The sequence below is a fragment of the Canis lupus genome, chromosome X, assembly GCF_048164855.1.
Source record: "Canis lupus baileyi chromosome X, mCanLup2.hap1, whole genome shotgun sequence".
NCBI classification, from domain to species: Eukaryota; Metazoa; Chordata; class Mammalia; order Carnivora; family Canidae; genus Canis; species Canis lupus.
In genome coordinates this window covers 92,162,081-92,179,604 of record NC_132876.1, presented here as the reverse complement: position 1 = coordinate 92,179,604, position 17,524 = coordinate 92,162,081, and the positions used below count along the sequence as shown (strand labels likewise).

General features: G+C 38.6%; 1 protein-coding gene and 1 long non-coding RNA gene across 7 annotated transcripts in view; one reads left to right on the top strand and one right to left on the bottom strand.

Annotated features, from left to right (window-relative positions):
* Window positions 1–10,768, top strand: part of SYTL5 (synaptotagmin like 5) — a 241,191-nt gene extending 230,423 nt beyond the window's left edge. For all 6 annotated transcript variants that reach the window (XM_072815151.1, XM_072815150.1, XM_072815152.1 and 3 more), the window contains 3 exons: window positions 2,049–2,257; window positions 3,327–3,471; window positions 6,997–10,768. In XM_072815151.1, coding sequence (XP_072671252.1) covers window positions 2,049–2,257; window positions 3,327–3,469 — 352 coding nt within the window. In that variant the 3' untranslated portion in view covers window positions 3,470–3,471; window positions 6,997–10,768. The remainder of the gene's footprint in view (window positions 1–2,048; window positions 2,258–3,326; window positions 3,472–6,996) is intronic.
* LOC140627164 (uncharacterized) lies at window positions 3,005–5,476 on the bottom strand. Its single transcript, XR_012026045.1, has 2 exons — window positions 5,356–5,476; window positions 3,005–3,588 (listed from the first exon to the last, which is right to left on the bottom strand). It is a non-coding gene; the product is annotated as an uncharacterized lncRNA (long non-coding RNA).
* Window positions 10,769–17,524: the final 6,756 nt, after the last annotated feature.

Here is a 17,524-nt window from a genome sequence, read left to right as displayed (position 1 = left end):
AAGACTTTTTCATTCCTTCACTTTCAGTCTTGTATGTGTCTTTAGGTCTGACGTGAGTCTTTTGTAGGCAGCAAATAGATGGATCTTATGGTTTTTTTTTTTTATCTATCCCACCATCCTTTGTCTTTTGGTTGGAGCACTTAGGCCATTTACATTTGAAGTAATTATTGGTAGGTAGGCACTTATTGCCATTTTGTTCATTGTTTTCTGGTTGTTTTTTGTAGTTCTGCTCTGTTCCTTTCTTTTTCTCTTGCTCTCTTTGTGATTGATGAGTTTCTGTAGTGTTTTGTTTGGCTTTCTTTTTATTGTTTTGTATTTTGATTATAGGTTTTGGGCATGAGGTTAATTCTTTGAGTCAATGAGATTACTATTCCTATCATCAATCCTTCTTAGAAAAGTATAGTTGACTCTACAAAAAAAGAGTCAAACCTTTACCCTCACATATTCTAATTTTGATAAAGCCAATAATAAGGAGAAGCAGATATCTGGGGCTTTCCTACTGGTAAGTGTGTGGGTCTGAGTCCCAGTTCATCTGTCCTTCATTCTTTTTCACAATAGTTTTAAGCACAAAAGAAATGCTTTATTTGGATCCTGCCATTGCAATTTGCCTCACCAGCCCCACCATCCAGTTCAGGCCTCTTCCCACTCACCATCTGGTGAGGGAATGGCTCCTTACCTATGGCTTCATTGTGGCCTTGCAGGAGTGACTTAGCATCTTTTGAAATAGTTTTCACTATCAGAAAGGGAGACAGAACATGGAAGACTCCTAACTCTGGAAAATGAACTAGGGGTGGTGGAAGGGGAGGAGGGCAGGGGGTGGGGGTGACTGGGTGGTGGGCACTGAGGGGAGCACTTGACGGGATGAGCACTGGGTATTATTCTGTATGTTGGCAAATTGAACACCAATAAAAAAATTTATTATTAAAAAATAAATAAATAAAAGAGGAAATAGTTTTCACTTTATCATGTTGAACTTTTACCAAGTAGAAATAACAAAGGACGGTGTCTTTGTTCTATAATGAAAAAAGGCCAGTAATTTTCTAATAAATTGTCTCTCTACTAATTATACTTAAATATTAAGCTGATTTTAAAGGGACCTCAGATTTTTTTTAAAAAAGCATGAGAAAGGGGGTGCCTGGGTGACTCGGTCAGCTTAGTGTCTAACCCTTGGTTTCAGCTCAGGTCATGATCTTGGGGTCCTGAGATGGAGCCCCGTGTAGGGTTTCGTGCTCAACAAGGGTTCTGCTTGAGATTTTCTTCCTCCCTCTTCCTCTGCCCCTGCCCTACATGCTTGCTCTCTCTCTCTCTCTCTCTCTCTCTCTCAAAGTAAATCTTTAAAAAGAAAAGAGAGCATGAGAAAGCAAAGTTTTTTTCTCTCACATGTAAACAAAGACAAAAGGTAAAGCATCTAGGGTGGGTATGAAAGCATCATGATAATTAGGGACCTGTGTTTCTTCTATCTTGTTATGGTATCCACTTCTTGGGCTAGGATAGCTGCTGGAGTTTCAGCTATCTCATCCAAATTCCAGCTGTCAAGACAATTCCCAGAAATTTCATACAGAACTACTTTTTATATCCTTTTGGCTGGAACTTAGTACCTGTCTATACTGACTGCAAGGGAGGCTGGGAATGTATTCTTTATTCTGAGCAATCTTGTACCTAACTAAAAAAAATGAATCTGTTTTAAAGAATAAGGCGAGAATGAATATCAGGAAATAAGCAGTCTCTTCTTGGTACACGAAATGAAATCTCAGGTGTTGCAATGTGTCTTCTTTATTGTAAGTACCTACTACAGGAGATACTTTCATTTCAAGATGAGGGAAGGACCAAAATAGGATTAGAAAGGAAAGTGCAGGTATTTTACTATTGTCCTACTTAAAATAAGCAATAAAACATTCCCCCTAAATCTAGATTTAAGCATATAAGAACCTAAAAGAAAAAAATCAAATAGACATGCAGATGCACCAAGAATTATGGGGAATTGAAATAACTACTCAAAGATGCCATCTTCTGTTTTACCAATGGCTTGCTTGCATTTTCTCTTGCAGCTACTTGCTCCCTGATGATAGCAAAGCTACCAAGCACAAAACTGTGGTAATAAAGAAGAGTGTTAACCCTCAGTGGAATCATACCTTCATGTTCAGTGGCCTGAATCCCCAGGACATAAAGAATGTTTGCCTTGAACTTACTGTCTGGGACAAGGAGGCCTTTTCCAGCAACATCTTTCTGGGAGGAGTTCGTTTGAATTCTGGAACCGGTAAGGGACGCGAGGACCCTGAGACGGTCTGTGACTGGATATGGGATGGAAGAGCGGTTCCTGCGGGTTAACATGTGGTAGATGTACATGTAGTTTCAGCTTAGCTGATTCCTGAAATTACCACAGATGGTCCATTCCTTTAGCTAAGAATCTGCCCATTGTTAAAATAAAAATACTACTATGTAAATTTGGATCCTTTGGCTGTAAGTTTAGGATATATAATGTTTATATTCAGTCCTTTTATAAAATATTACTTACACTTTAGTCTAAGTGAATTTTGACTACTTTCTTGGGTGCTATTTCAGATTTTTCTCAGGAGAGGATCACCAAGACGGCACAGGCCTCTGTGAGGGGAGAGAACCATTTCCAAGACCACCTTTTCTTCTCAGATTACTCACTGGTTGAACTGAAAGGAAGCCCATCCTCCCCCCTCGCTAAAAAATAACATCTAATGTTGTTTAAACAGATCGTGGAAACATGCCACTGATGCCACAAGACACAACCACAACGGGTGGATTGGAGGGAAATGATAGTAGTAGAGCATATACAGCCCCCAAAACTCTTGTTAACCTGTAACTTACATCAGGCATAGAGGGTCTTCACACACCATGGTTGATATTCCTGTTAAGGACAACCCCACCTCTATGGTGCTGTACTTAGTTACAGATTAAGGAGAGCCAAAAATATCTATACCACTGAAGTGAAAACACCCCAGGTCAGAGAAGTGGCCTTGGTAAAAAAGGAGAGCATCAGAGCCCAATTCAGCCTGTTCTTCTGTCACATTAACTCAGTCCAGATGAGCCAGCTCTCTAATAAACTACCAAAGTGGGGGGAGAAATGAGCCACTGGGGCCATCCTGATCTGTTGTTCATTATCTTGGCAGAGGAGAGTAGTGCAGACTGCAAAGGGAGTCTTTCATGCTAACACTACTCACTGGATATAGTAAGTGAAAACAAGCCAGTGAAGGACTCTCTGCTCAAAAGGCCCCCCGTCAGAGATTGATAGGTGTGTTTCAGAAGATCAAAACATTTCATCTGTGAAGTGTAATGCACCCTTTACCCTTCCTTAGGTGTGAGCCATGGGAAGAATGTGGATTGGATGGACTCTCAGGGGGAAGAGCAGCGCCTCTGGCAGAAGATGGCCGACAATCCTGGGATTCCCGTAGAGGGTGTACTCATGCTCCGGTCCAGCATGGGGAAGTGTAGGCTCTGAAGGTACCAGTTTTCAAAGTGAGGCCCCCAGGCACTGTCTGGCTGCCATTTCATACCAGTATCAGTCTTGGGACCTGGGCTTCTGCTTCACTGCCATCTCTCACCTGAGGGTATTGGGACCTATGGGGAGAGAGGTCAGTGTTATGAACATTTAGGGTCTTGCTGAGTGTCTAAAAGAGCAGGTATTTCTATATGTCCATGGGCTAGGGCCTTTTTGATGGGATGATAGAAAGTGTGCCACACTGTCCTGTCAATAGGCAAATTGTGCAATGATTCATTGGCTTTATACCATAAGGGAGATGGTACAAGCTTCTTTGAAACTACGGTTGAAATTTGGAATCCCTAAACTTTTTCTATTAATGAGTTATTTTGCATTTCCTAAAATGGTTTGAGGGGTAAAGGGGCCACTCATAATGTAGATCATTTGAAGAGTAAGAAGGGGTACTGGCTACCCTTTTCTCACCCTGGAATTCCCATAATCCAAAAAAAAGGCATTGTGAGTTTGGTTGCTTGGACAAGGAGATGGCCCTGTTATTGTAGCAAACTTATGGATTAACCAGGTAAATTTTCAAGATGAACTGACAGGTTTTTCTATGGTGACTATATAATTTATAATCTAAATCAGCCCAATTTTGAGAGTGAAAAGAACTAAATCATTATACCAGAACAGTAGATGTAAACCAGGATTGACCTGGGAAAATTGGGATGTAGTGTTATCTTAGTTAGGAGCTAGCAATTAGAGGGCTCTATGGTAAACATTTATTTTGTAAAATATTGTAAGCCACTAACTACAAGGGAATAAGAACTAATGTACATTTTGAACCCCTGCCTGTATCATATCTACTGATATCTCATTGGTCAAAGGAAGTCATATGGCCAAGCCTAAAATTAAGAGGCAGGGAAATATACTCTGCTCACAATGAAGCCATGGCAAGGATGAGGATGCGAGAAGGGAAGAAGAATCGCAGCCAGTAGTTCAGTTCAGTCTATTATACCTTCTAGTACCTGGAATTCCATATGCTTTGGCCACCAGGCTTAGATGCAAAAGTAGTTAAAGCTGAAAGATACCTCAGACCTGGTTCCTGATTTTGCATATTCCAAATCTGAAGCTCCAAGAAAGCTAAAATGACTTAACCAAGATCATATAGAAGCTATGACTAAATCCAGGGTGTGACTTGTAGGCCAGTATTCTTTCCACTGTAGCCCTTGGCATAATCTTATGCTTATCAGGGTAGACAAGAGGGCATAGATGAAGGAAGGTGGAGCAGAGTCAGGTTATTTCAGTATGAAGTACCTGACTCATTCTTCTTCTGGAGTCCTATTCTAGCCCTTCAGCTCACTTTTTCACTCAAATTTATATAAAATCTTTGAAAGAATAGATACTGAATTTTAGTGGGAAGAAAGCTATAATCATCTTCAGGCTTATTCAAACTAATTTTTCCACATTCTGAATATCTTCTTGAACTTTGAAAACTGATCTAAGAATATATTTAGCATTATTCTTAGGGAATAAGCAGTCCATTTTCAGTGTTATTCAAAAATAGGCTAATTCTCAAAAATTGAAGTTATTGGTCTACTGTAGCTTAGTACGTATGGAACATTTTCTTACAAACTTACACTCATATACCTATGCTGTTCTTCTTAAAAACAGAAAATAAAAAGTGTAAGATCATCACGGCTTCCTATATTGAAAAAATTAATTTCAATGACTTGATCTGACTTATTCTGTCTTCAGTGACATTTTTAGGGCCCATGAGAAGGTAATGGTGGTGAAGTCTGGAGACAACTCTAATGTAAACAAAATGAAGTATATTTATTCACTAATAATAAAAGTGGCAAAATGTATAACTTGAACTCTAGGTAAGCATAAAATTTATGTGTTCATACCTTTGCCACTTTTCGAGCAATTATCTGTATTATGGTTTCATAAAATCCAACATCTAACTGGGTATTTCCATAATGCAAAACCCAGGTATGCAGAAGTCCATCAGAAACCTGTGGTGTTGCTCTGAAAAAGAAAAGGCAAAGTGATCTTCGGGTCACTCTGTTTTACTAAGTATTGTGTAGAAGTACAAATATTTTTAAATATAGGAAATATATGCAAATGGCACAAAATTCAAATAGTTCAAAATAGTGAAAAACTTAGGTCTGCCTTCTTCCTCTTCCATCCCTTATGGCTGTAGAGTATTACATTATAGGGATATAGCTAAATTAGTTAAGCACGCCTATCAAACATATATTAAATATGGTTGACTAAGCTATCTATGTTTGGTGGCTTTTCTGAGCAACCTTTTCTTGCAAACATCAACACTTTGACATTCAAAATGAGACATCTGTATTATGCAGCCATTCCACTTTTGGGTATCAATCCTACAGAGATAGATACAGATGTGAGAATTGAGTACATGCAAAAGTGCTTATTGTAAAAGATAGGAAACAGTCCAATAGCCCGTCAGTAGAGGCCTTCTGTAACATCATACATGCCTACCCTCTATGTTTCATTAGTTGCTCCCTCTCCTTCTCTGCTAAAGATTGTTTGGTGATAAACACTGGATTCTTCAGTGCTTGTTCTTTCTTTCCTCCTCACTTCATACACCCTCTCAGACATCATCATTTTGGTGCCCTTGTGGTTTTATATGCTTATAACTGCAAGTCACATCTTTAACTCAGACCCTTCCTCTCAGCCCCAGATCCAGATCCAACTGCCTATATGACATATCCATCAGGATAGCTCATGTTCTCAACATAGTCAAGACTGAACTCTTCATTCTACCCCTGCCCGTGTACACATTTCTGTCCACTCCAGTACATCCTGTCTCAGTACCTGGTACCATCATCTACCCAAGTCACTATAAGTGCTATAGTTACCACTCAAGACAGTTCACCCCATCCTATATCAACATAGATAAAAGCACAGAGGGTGCTCTCCATATCACCTTCTCAGAAGAGACCATGGCCTTGCCTGGAGTGTCCTCCTCCTTGTTTGGAGATCTCAGCCCTTCATTTTTCCTCAGTTGAATCAGACAAGTTGTAAAGGGACACGGGCAAACATTAAAGCCTGACTTTATCCATTCAGTTTGTCAACAGCACTTGCAGGACATGTGGAAGATTATTTATCAGCTCTCATTTCATTTACATTGTCCCTGTAACTGGAATCGATAGGATGTAGATTTTCCAGGTCACACACACAAAAAAGCCAAAAACAAAGATATTTTGGTGGGGCTTCATATTTCTGGCCTTTTTTTCCTTAATAAAGTTACATGAATCTATGACCAATGATCATTAAGTACTTAAGTAACTAATGTATGAATTCAACCCACCTGATTCACAGTAATATTAGTCTCATCATCACCTACTACCCTAAGGTTTCTATTTGGTGGGGGAGGAGAAAGCTTTGGAAGAAATATGGGCAAATCTCACTTTTAGGAACAAAGTAGACTGAAATATCAAGTCATCCCAGAAGTACCTCAGAGTAAAAGCCTATGGCATTTGGGACTGTGACCAATGTTTATTTTTTGTTCCATGTAGAGATTTCACATTAAACTGAGCATTGCCTTTAGAAGTCGGCAGAAGGGCTTTCCTTATACAAAGGTATCATTTATGGCTTCTGAAATTAAGACAAATAGGAGGAGATCTGCATAGGCAACACTATAGCAAATAATCGGATCTGGCAAACTTTGAACAACGACCATGGAAATTGGGTCATATCAAGGATTCCAAAGGATTATCTGACTCATGTGGAGTGTGGATTTAACACATTGATTCCAAAGCAGTGTTCCAAACCTGCTGAACAAAATCTCCAGGAATTTCCGTCATTTTTTTCAAGCTTCTTGGGTGATTCTGATACAAATGGATCACAGTTTGAGAAACACTGCTTTAGAGGAAAAAAGAACTTGACTATATTATTTGGACTAACTCTGTGTCATGATGGATTTGGCTAACCTGGACACTGCTTGTTGCAAGGCAACCACAGTGAGGTGGAAGGAGCCTAACCTCGGGCTCAGGTGATACTAGCTCAAGTCTTGACTACTTCTCAACTATGTGACCTCAGTCCAGTCAATTATCCGATCTAGGCCTTGATCTATTTGCCTGTAAAATAGGAATAATTGGGGTAACTTGGAGTTACGGAAGACATGAAATAAAGTAATATATGTAAATCTGCTTTGTAAATTTTAACGCACCATGGGGGGAGAAGGTCATTGGCGAGCTAGCTACAGCACTCTCTGGTTCATAATCTCTTAGGCCCTTCTTTTCCTGAATGCTTTGTTAGGGCTTAATCATTCTATGTATACTGAAGTGGTTTCCAGTGTACAGCAGAGATACAAGAAAGAAAAAGAAAAAGGAAAAAAACAACCCTTATTTTGTGCTTATGTTACCATCATGGGTGATAGTAATTTATTTATTTTTAGGCTGGAATTTCTTTCCTGCTTCATCTGACTAGATAATAAATATTTCAAAATGTGTTTGATGGAGAGAAAAACTGTGGTCAATTTTTTGTTAATAGGTTGTGGAATCTGCAAGCAAACCATGTTGCCACACTTTTCTTTGACACCTTCTTCCATTGTAAGGACCATCTCTCTCTGTAAGGACACCCTCTTCTATTGTAAGGCCTATCCTTCATGCCAGGGAGATCAGACCTGCCTTCCTCACAGAGATGTTCAGAATCATGTTTTTCATTTGCAGAAGGAAAGGCACCATTCTGTTGAAACAAAGTCCATAGAAATACAAACTGCTGTTGTCACTTTGAAGAATGCATAGTGTTTAAAGATTAGCAGTTGTACCTCATTTACCTCACTAAAATTGATCAAACTATTCTGGTAGAGGGTTTCTTTCATAGTTGGAAAAGGGAAGTGGAATATATAGTTAGTATTGCCTGTAAATGACAAAACACTCATATAGGGTAGTAGGTCATATTTGTCTCTCTAGTATTTCAGCACAAAAGGAGACTTACCTCTGTTTCCCTTTTTCCTTGGTTGAGGCACAAATTAATACAGCAAGCAAATAAAATATTATTATAGTTAAAGCAAAAGTTTAAATCACTGACATTTGTGAGGAAAACGATGTCTCCTTATAGAAGAACAGGGAACTGGATATGTGTTTGAATCTAAATATTTTAGTTTCACCCCCCTTTATTGTTAGGTCTCCTTACTTTGGGGGAAGAAATCTGGTTGCTCATTCTGTGCATTTTTTTTCCTACTTAGCCAAAGGTTCGTCTTGTCTTAAGAAAGTTGAAATGTTTTGTGCAAATCCATGAGAAGTGATGAGTCTCAACAGGACAACTTTTTAAATCACATTCAGAAACAAGGAAAGGAGGGTGCCAGTCCATTACAAGGCAGTTTATGTCCATCATTTATGGCTCTTTTCTATAATTTCCCCATATCCATTATTCATAAATGGACATTTTTGAAGGGAGATCTTTGGCTTTCAGTTGATGTGAAGAAATAGACATCTAGGCTCTCTTGGCTCTTTTTGCTTTTGACCTGCCTCATCACTTCCAATTAATTTGTCCTCCTTAATTCCTAAATATCTTTTTACATTGTTCCTCTGACGGGGTATATACAAGAACCTTAGGAGATGCCCATAAGGCTTTTTTTCCCACATGGATTAATGGAAATAGTATTAATTTTCAGCTTTTTCCGTTCACCTCCTAACCCAGCTCTGTTACAGTCATATGCTTGCAAAGCATCTGAATGCACAAAGCCAATTTATGGGGTTGGATGGGGGCTGTCCTGGCTACTTCCCAGGGTGCCAAGTTAAAAGGGGGCACTAAACATCCCTGAAAAGGTAATGAGATAGTGAACTTCTCTAAGGAAGAGTATGGTATTAGCAGAAAGAAATAATGTTTGTTTCAGTAGATAAATGAAGAGAGGACCCCATGCCTGAAGAGCAATTCATGGTTGATAAATTCTAAGGAAGGTCTATTTGGAGACAAGGCTTTTGTTTTGTTGAATGGGGCATAGAGTAAGGGGGGTTGCCTTCATTGGGGATTTCCTTTGTTCCCCTTCTACTAGGCAGGTGTTTCTCAAAAATAAGTGTTTTACAAATATTTAAAGAACCTCTTAGAGGGGCACTACATCATCAATGCAAGAATCAGCCCAACTAAATGCACTAGATCCCCATTCTAAGGCTACAGGTTGGTGGTCTCAACTCAAGACAAGTTGAGTCTGAGAGGTTAGTGGGCTGGAGAAGGAAGACACACTTTCAATATCCTAAGAGCAGCTAAAGATCATTGGGTCACTGGGACATTGGAATGGGGGCTCTTCTTGCGAAGAAATAAGGGGTAATTTCCCAGACTGCTAAAGGCTGGGTCACCTACATGTGAGTATGTTCATTTCTGCTTTGTAGGGACAAAGGCACCCACCTACTTTGGCTGTCAGTTTACTCTCCTAAACTGCTCGAATAGGAAATTGATCTTTGTGTTTGCTTTTAAATCAATAGATTTTATTTATCACACCAGTATGAGGTTTACAGAAAAATTGAGCAGAAAGTACAGAGAGTTCCCATACACCACTGGCCCCTCTCCTACAAGTTTCTCCTATAACGAACATCTTGGTGTGGTACATTTAATTGCAATTGACAAACCAGTATTGGTACATCATTATTAATTAATGTCCATAGTTTATATTAGGATTCATTCTTGGTGTTTTACAGTTCTGTGAGTTTTGAGAAATGCAAAATATCATGTATCTACAATTACATTATCATGCAGAATAGTTTCCATGCCATTAAAATGCTCTCTGCTCCAACCTGTAGCAACCACTGATCTTTTTACTGTCTCTGTAGTCTCTGCCTTTTCTCAGATGTCATAGAATTGAAATCATATGGTATATATAGCCTTTTCTGACTTGCTTGTTTCACTTATTGATATGCATTTAAGGTTTCTCTATGTCTTTTTGTGGCTTGATAGTTCATTTGTGGCTTTTTTAAAATTGCGGTAAGAGCAGTCAATGTGAGATCTATCCTCTTAACACATTTTTAAGTGTACAATACAGTCTTTGTTTTTAAGTAAAGATAAAAGGATGGAAAACTCTAGGAAACAGTAACATTTTTTAAAATCCCCTGAAGATTATGGGAGGGCTGCATTCATTTTGCTAGTTTTCTTGGTTTTATTGTTGGCTACAAACAACTCCTATTTACTTGTCTTGCCACATTCAGTGCAAAATTAGTAATAATACTTAAATGTTTAACATGCCTACTTTAAAGCTTCTGTATGGAATATGTGACCTAAACCAAAGCTTTGTGCCACCCTGTACTTGCTGCAAATTTTAATGTCTTTTTCATTAAATTCACTTTCCTAATATCTCTAATGTGTTCCATTACCAGTTATTCCTTGGTACTTGAAGATGGATTGTATATCCTTGAAGATTGATTGTATGTCACCTATTCGTCCTATTTTTGTACTTATTGTCTTCAGAGAAAAGCACACTTGGTGAACTGACACACATAGATTGAATGAGTATGTGGGTTTTGTTTCTAAGGCTAGGATGACGTTGAACACAGCCCTTCTTGGTGCTCAGCTACTGCATCTGACCATCATTGTGGTTTTTGCTCACTTATCTTCCTGTAAATCTGAACCCTGACACCATAGCTTCCTGTGAATAAATTAAATTATAGGTAGTGAATAAATTATAGGTAGTAACAAGGGAAGGATTATAGGTAGTGACAAGGGAAGGATTCAAAAGTGACATTCATTGAGCACCTATTATGTGGCAAGTGCTTTTCCAAACTGCTTTATGCTTTGCCCCTTTGCCCTCTGGTTTTCAGTTGAGTTTGACCAACTGGAGCCAATAGTGCTAGATTAGACAAGAGGAGAGAAAGTTCAGGGTATTTATTCCCCATACTCCCTCCCTGCAGTGCTGAAGGCTGTTGGAGGCTGTGTTCCTCTGCCACAGCTCCTCGTAGGCGGTCTGTTCTAAAACTATACCTACAGTTCTGAGTTCTACTACTCATTCCCTCCCTTTACCCTTCAAGCCTAGGGTGGTAAACATCCTTTGATGCTGCTAGCTTCGACATGCTACAGTACTACCTACAGGCTTCTTTTATCATGCCCATAGCATTATATTTCTTTCATTATGTCCTCTCCGATTCCCATTTGAGTCTGCTGTTTCTCCAACAGGACTTTGACTAAAAAGGATGCCATTGATTGTAAGACACTCCCCACTTCAGAGATGTTAAAATGTTGGAAAAAAAATGTGCATCTTAGAATCAATGAACTACGCTGGTTGTGATATATTCCTGGTGAATGAATGAATCATTGGATGATTAGCATTCATAGTACAGCTCATCTCAAAGACAGATATGGTGTAGTGGTGTGATAGATTGTATGTTCAGAATAAAGCTCAAAAATCAGAGTCAACACTGATTCTTCCTAAGTACCTAGATGTTCTTTCTCAGTCTTGAGATGGGTGGTGAACAAGAAGGTCATGGCCTTGCCCAGGATTCCTAGTTGTTACCCCAGGGCTAAAACATTCAAATGCTATTTAGTCATTCCATTTCTTTTTTTTTTTTTTTTTTTTAAATTTTTTTTTTTTAATTTTTATTTATTTATGGTAGTCACAGAGAGAGAGAGAGAGAGAGGCAGAGACACAGGCAGAGGGAGAAGCAGGCTCCATGCACCGGGAGCCCGACGTGGGATTCGATCCCGGGTCTCCAGGATCGCGCCCTGGGCCAAAGGCAGGCGCCAAACCGCTGCGCCACCCAGGGATCCCCTTAGTCATTCCATTTCTTACGAAAGAACTCTAATGCAAATGCTACCAGTGTAAGTACAAATTTGCTTTTTGTGAAGCAATATTGTTGTTATTTGTGACTCAACATGAACTGAGTTCAGAGATTTCTGCAAGAAGAGAATGGTCTACAAGTCTGGGAACAATCAGATTTCCCAGAAATTGCAGTTAGCTATGTAACAACTGGCATCTATTTTGGCTGAGCCCATTTTTAATAGATGGCCTTATTTATAGCCTAAGGCATTACTTAATCTCGGCTGCCTGTCTAGAATTTATCAGTCCTTTAGCAAAATTATTGATTGGAACTGCATAGGCTGACTTATTACAGAAATTGAGCAATGACTGAGTCTAGTCAGGCAAGTATAAGAGCTACTGTGTCTTTGGAAAAGTCTATTGTATTTCCTTTTCCTAATTTCTAATTGTCCCCATAGAGACAAGGGAACAAGTTTCTCACCTCTGGTTCTCCTCTAGAGCAATGCTACTTAGAGCACTGGTCCATAATAACATAAGGAGCTGACCTCAGAACTTAAAATCAATATGCTGTTGGGACGCCTGGGTGGCTCACTGGTTAAGTATCTGCCTTCAGCCCAGGATGTGATCCTGGAGACCAGGGATCGAGTCCCACATTGGGCTCCCCCTATGGAGCCTGCTTCTCTCTCAGCCTGTGTTTCTGCCTCTCTCTCTGTCTCTCATGAATAAATAAATAAAATCTTTAAAAAAACCAATATGCTGCCTCCTTCGTTGAGAAAGTTTTACTATCAAAACATATCAACCAAACCAAATACTGCATTTATTGACACTGTTGACTTGCATTCTGGGACCAGCTCCCTATTTCTTTGTGAACCAGTAGCAAATGGTCCAGGAACCAGCAGCCAGTTGGAGGACTACACTCTGAGATGCATTGCTTCAGAGGGTCCCGGAACCCAGTCCCTTCCCAAGACCATCTTCTTTTTAAAAAAAATAAATAAAGATTTTATTTATTTATTCATGAGAGAGACACAGAGCGAGCGAGAGAGAGAGAGAGAGGCAGAGAGAGACACAGGCAGAGGGAGAAACAGGCTCCATGCAGGGAGCCTGACATGGGACTTGATCCCAGGTCTCCAGGATCACACCCTGGGCTGAAGGCAGCACTAAACCGCTGAGCCACCCAGGCTGCCCCCAAGACCATCTTCTAAAATGGCTGCCACTTTTTGAGAAATGAAAAGATTTCTTCTCATTCCAATTTTCCAAGAAAGAGATGGCTCCTCTCATCAAGCTTTTGATTTCATCCTTAGTCTCAGAAGGCATCAGAAACTCAATAGCCCACCCGAGAATCAAATGGAATTCCATGAAACTAAGAGACACATTGGAAGATACTCGGAGAGAAGGATTCGGATTTGACCTGTGGTCTGACAGATGGACAGCATTTCATTTCTATTTGAAATCAGGCTGTTAGTCTCAGAGCACTGCTGCCGAAGTACAGCCCCATCCTGGTAGAAAACGTGTCACTTCTGATAGGGAGACAAACAGATGAAGCAAAAAATCCAAATTCTGTGCACCTATTGCAAAAGACATGCCCCTCGCCTTAGGGCACTAAGCTAAGACCCTTCCAGTGTTTATTCTGTGACTCTGAGTCTCAATGTTGTTTAAAGGCAAGTGAAGCTAGAAGGAAATATATTTGTGACTTTTTGTGAAGATTTAATGAAATAGTGTGTGGGCACTGTTACAGTTAGGATTCTTGATGGGCCACAAGAGTCCACTCGTCCCTGCTCTTAGTTTCTGAATAACTTAGTGAAGAATATAGAATTTATTGAAAGAAAGATATCTGCAGAAAACAGGAACAGATGCAAAAAATTTGAAGGGAACTTCCCTTGCCCTTTGGGTCTCTGCAAGGCACACAGCTACTAGGAACACTCTCCATGAATCCTGTCAGAGTTGAGAAGAGCCATATTTTTGGTAGGCCTCCACTCCTTTCTACTCAAGCTTCTGTCACCATTCCAGAATTCTATCACCATTCCAGAAACCTCAGTGTACTTCTGTTTAGGGAAGTAGTTCACAGTGTGTGGTCTGCAGACTCCTGGGTATCCTAAAACCTTTTCAGGGAGTCAGCAAGATCAAAGCGATTTTTCTTACTTGCTTTTTTCACTGTGTTGACATTTGCACCAATGGTCCAGAAGCAATGGTGAGTAAAACTTCAGTTACTTGAGCATGAATCAAGGCAGTGTGTTTCTTTGCCTTTATGCACTCATTGAAGAAACACAAAATACCACTTTGATTGAAGAAAGTCCTTCATGAAGCAGTACAAATTATTAACATTATATAATCTTGACCTTCAAATACATATGTTTTTAATTTTTTGTGCACACCAAAGTATAAAGATTGTCATAAGGAAAAACATTCGTGCATTTGAGTTGCAAATTGAACTGGGTGCATTTTTCACTATTTCATTATTTATTTTATTTTATTTTTTTCATTTCATTATTTTTAAGAATGAACAACAGATAAACCAGAGTAACTTGGCCTTGAGGATTAGGTGGACATTTTCTCAAAAATGAACAAAGTGAGCCTGTCACTTCAAGATAAACAACTGATGGTGCTTATTGATAATTATAAAATTTGAGCTGTGAAGTGAAAATTTGAATTTTAAAAAACTTGTATATGCCTTTGTGAGTGTGACAGCTTCCCAATGCTTAGAGAATTTTCTGATTAGATTGATGATGGTCTTAACTAACATGATCTTTTTTTACGTTGTTGAACAAATTTTAGTGACCTTTGGAAGGTTTGCCTGATTCAGCAAACCAACATTTTCTAAATGACCAATGTACAAGTTAGAAAATCATACATGGGTAAAAGATCCATTCAGAGTGCAAGATAGACCAATGGACTTTAATGCAATAGCACATAAAAACTTTTTCATGTTGATGTTAATCTTTAAGGAAGTAGTACTTCCTGAGTTTTGGTGAAGGGTCAAAGAAAAACATCCAATTATATAAATAGGCTATTAAAATACTCCTCTCTTTTCCAAATATATATCTCTGTAAAGCCAGATTTTCTTTATGTGGTTCAATCAAAGCAATATACTGATACTACAACAGACTGAATAGAAAAATATATGAGAATCTAGCTGTCTGCTTTTATGGCAAATTTGACAACACTTATAATAATGTAAAATAATGTAAAATAAGTTTTCTAAAATCCATCTATGTTAATATATGAGGTTCTTTTTTCTAAATGAATTACAATATAGATTTTTTAAAATTTCTGCTTTAGTCTCCTCTTGAGTTATACTTGTCATATAATGCCAAGAATGCTATAATTTTTGGACCCATATTATTTTTTGAGGTATAATTGACATTGTTTCAAGTGTACAACAGAATGATTCAATATTTGTATATATTGCAAAATGACTACAATATGTCTAACATCTGTCACCTTATATGGTTAGAAAAATCCTTTTCTTGTAAGATTTACTTAACAACTTTCAAATGCAATACAGTATTATTAACTATAATTGCCGTGGTTTACAGTAATCTCAATGACTTATTTTATATCTGGAAATTTCTACCATTTGATCCCTTTATTCCATCTCACCCACCCCCCAACCTCCCACCTCCAGCAACCACCAATATGTCTTATGTATCTATGGGTTTGTGGTTTTTTTGTTTGTTTGCTTCTTTGCCATTTTAGATTACAAATATAAGTGACAACATAGGGAATTTATCTTTCTCTGATTTATTTCACTTAGGATAATGTCCTCAAGATCCATCCATGTTGCTATTGAAAATGGGTAGATCACATTTTTTTATGGCTGAATAATAGTCCCGTGTGTGTGTGTGTGTGTGTGTGTGTGTGTGTGTGTGTACATTTTCTTTATCCATTCATCCAATGATGAACATTTAGGTTCTTTCCATATCTTGACTATTGTAAATAATGTTGCAGTGAATGTGGAAGTGCTTATATCTTCTTGAGATAGTGATTTTGTTTCTTTTGGTAAGTATCTAGAAGTGGAATTGCTGGATCATATGGTAGTTTTGTTTTTAATTTTCTGAGGAATCTCCATACTGTTTTCCATAGTGGCTGCACCAGTTTACATTCCCCCAACAATGCATGAGGTTTCCTTTTCCTCTACATCCTTGTCAACACTTTTATTTCTTGTCATTCTGATGCTCGCCAATCTGACAGATGTGAGGTGAGATCTCATTGTGATTTGGATTTGCATTTCCCTGATGATGAGTGATGCTGAGCATCTTTTCACATACCTGTTGGCCATCTGTATGTCTTCTGTGGAAAAATTTCTATTCCGATATTCCACTCGTTTTTCAATTGGATTGTTTGGGGGTTTTTGCGTTGAGTTGTATGAGTTATTTATATATTTTGGATACTACTTTTTAGCTATATGATTTGCAAATATCTTCTCCCATTTAGTAAGTTACCTTTTTAAAAAGAATTATTTCCTCTGCTGTGTAAAAAGCTGTTAGTTATGTAGTCCCCACTTTTTCTTTTTGCTTTTGTTACTATTGCTTTTGGAATCAAATCCAAAGAGTCTTCTCAAAGACTAACATCAAGGAGATTACTGCCTGTTTTCTTCTAGGAGTTGTATGGTTTGAGGTCTTACATTCAAGGCTTCAATCCATTTTGAGTTAATTTTTATTTGTGGCATAAGATAGTGGTCCAGTCGCATTCTCTTGCGTGTGGCTGTCCAGTTTTCCAAACATCATTTATTAAAGAGGCTATCCTTTCACCACTGTATGTTCTTGACTCCTTTGCCATAAATTAATTGACCTTATATGTATGGGTTTATTTATGGACTGTTCTGTTCCACTGTTCTGTTTTTATGCTAATACCATACTGTTTTGATGATTGTAACCTTGTAGTATAGTTTGAAATCAGGGAGCATGGTGTTTCCAACTTTGTTCTTTCTCAAGATAGCTTTGACTATTTGTGATTCCACACAAATTTTAGGATTGTTTGTTTTATTTCTGTGAAAAAAAATGCGATTGGAATTTGGATAAGGATTACATTGATTTTGTAGATTACTTTGGGTTGTATGGACATTTTAACAGTATTAGCTCTTCCTTTTTTTTTAAAGATTTTATTTATTTATTCATGAGAGACACAGAGAGAGAGAGAGGCCAAGACACAGGCAGAGGGAGAAGCAGGCTCCATGCAGGAAGCCTGATGTGGGACTCAATCCTGGGTCTCCAGGATCACGCCCTGGGCCAAGGCAGTGCTAAACTGCTGAGCCACCCAGGCTGCCCAGTATTAGTTCTTCCAATCCGTAAGTATGGAATACCTTTCACTTATTTGTGTCTTCTTCAATTTCTTTCATCATTATCTTATAGTTTTCAGTGAAC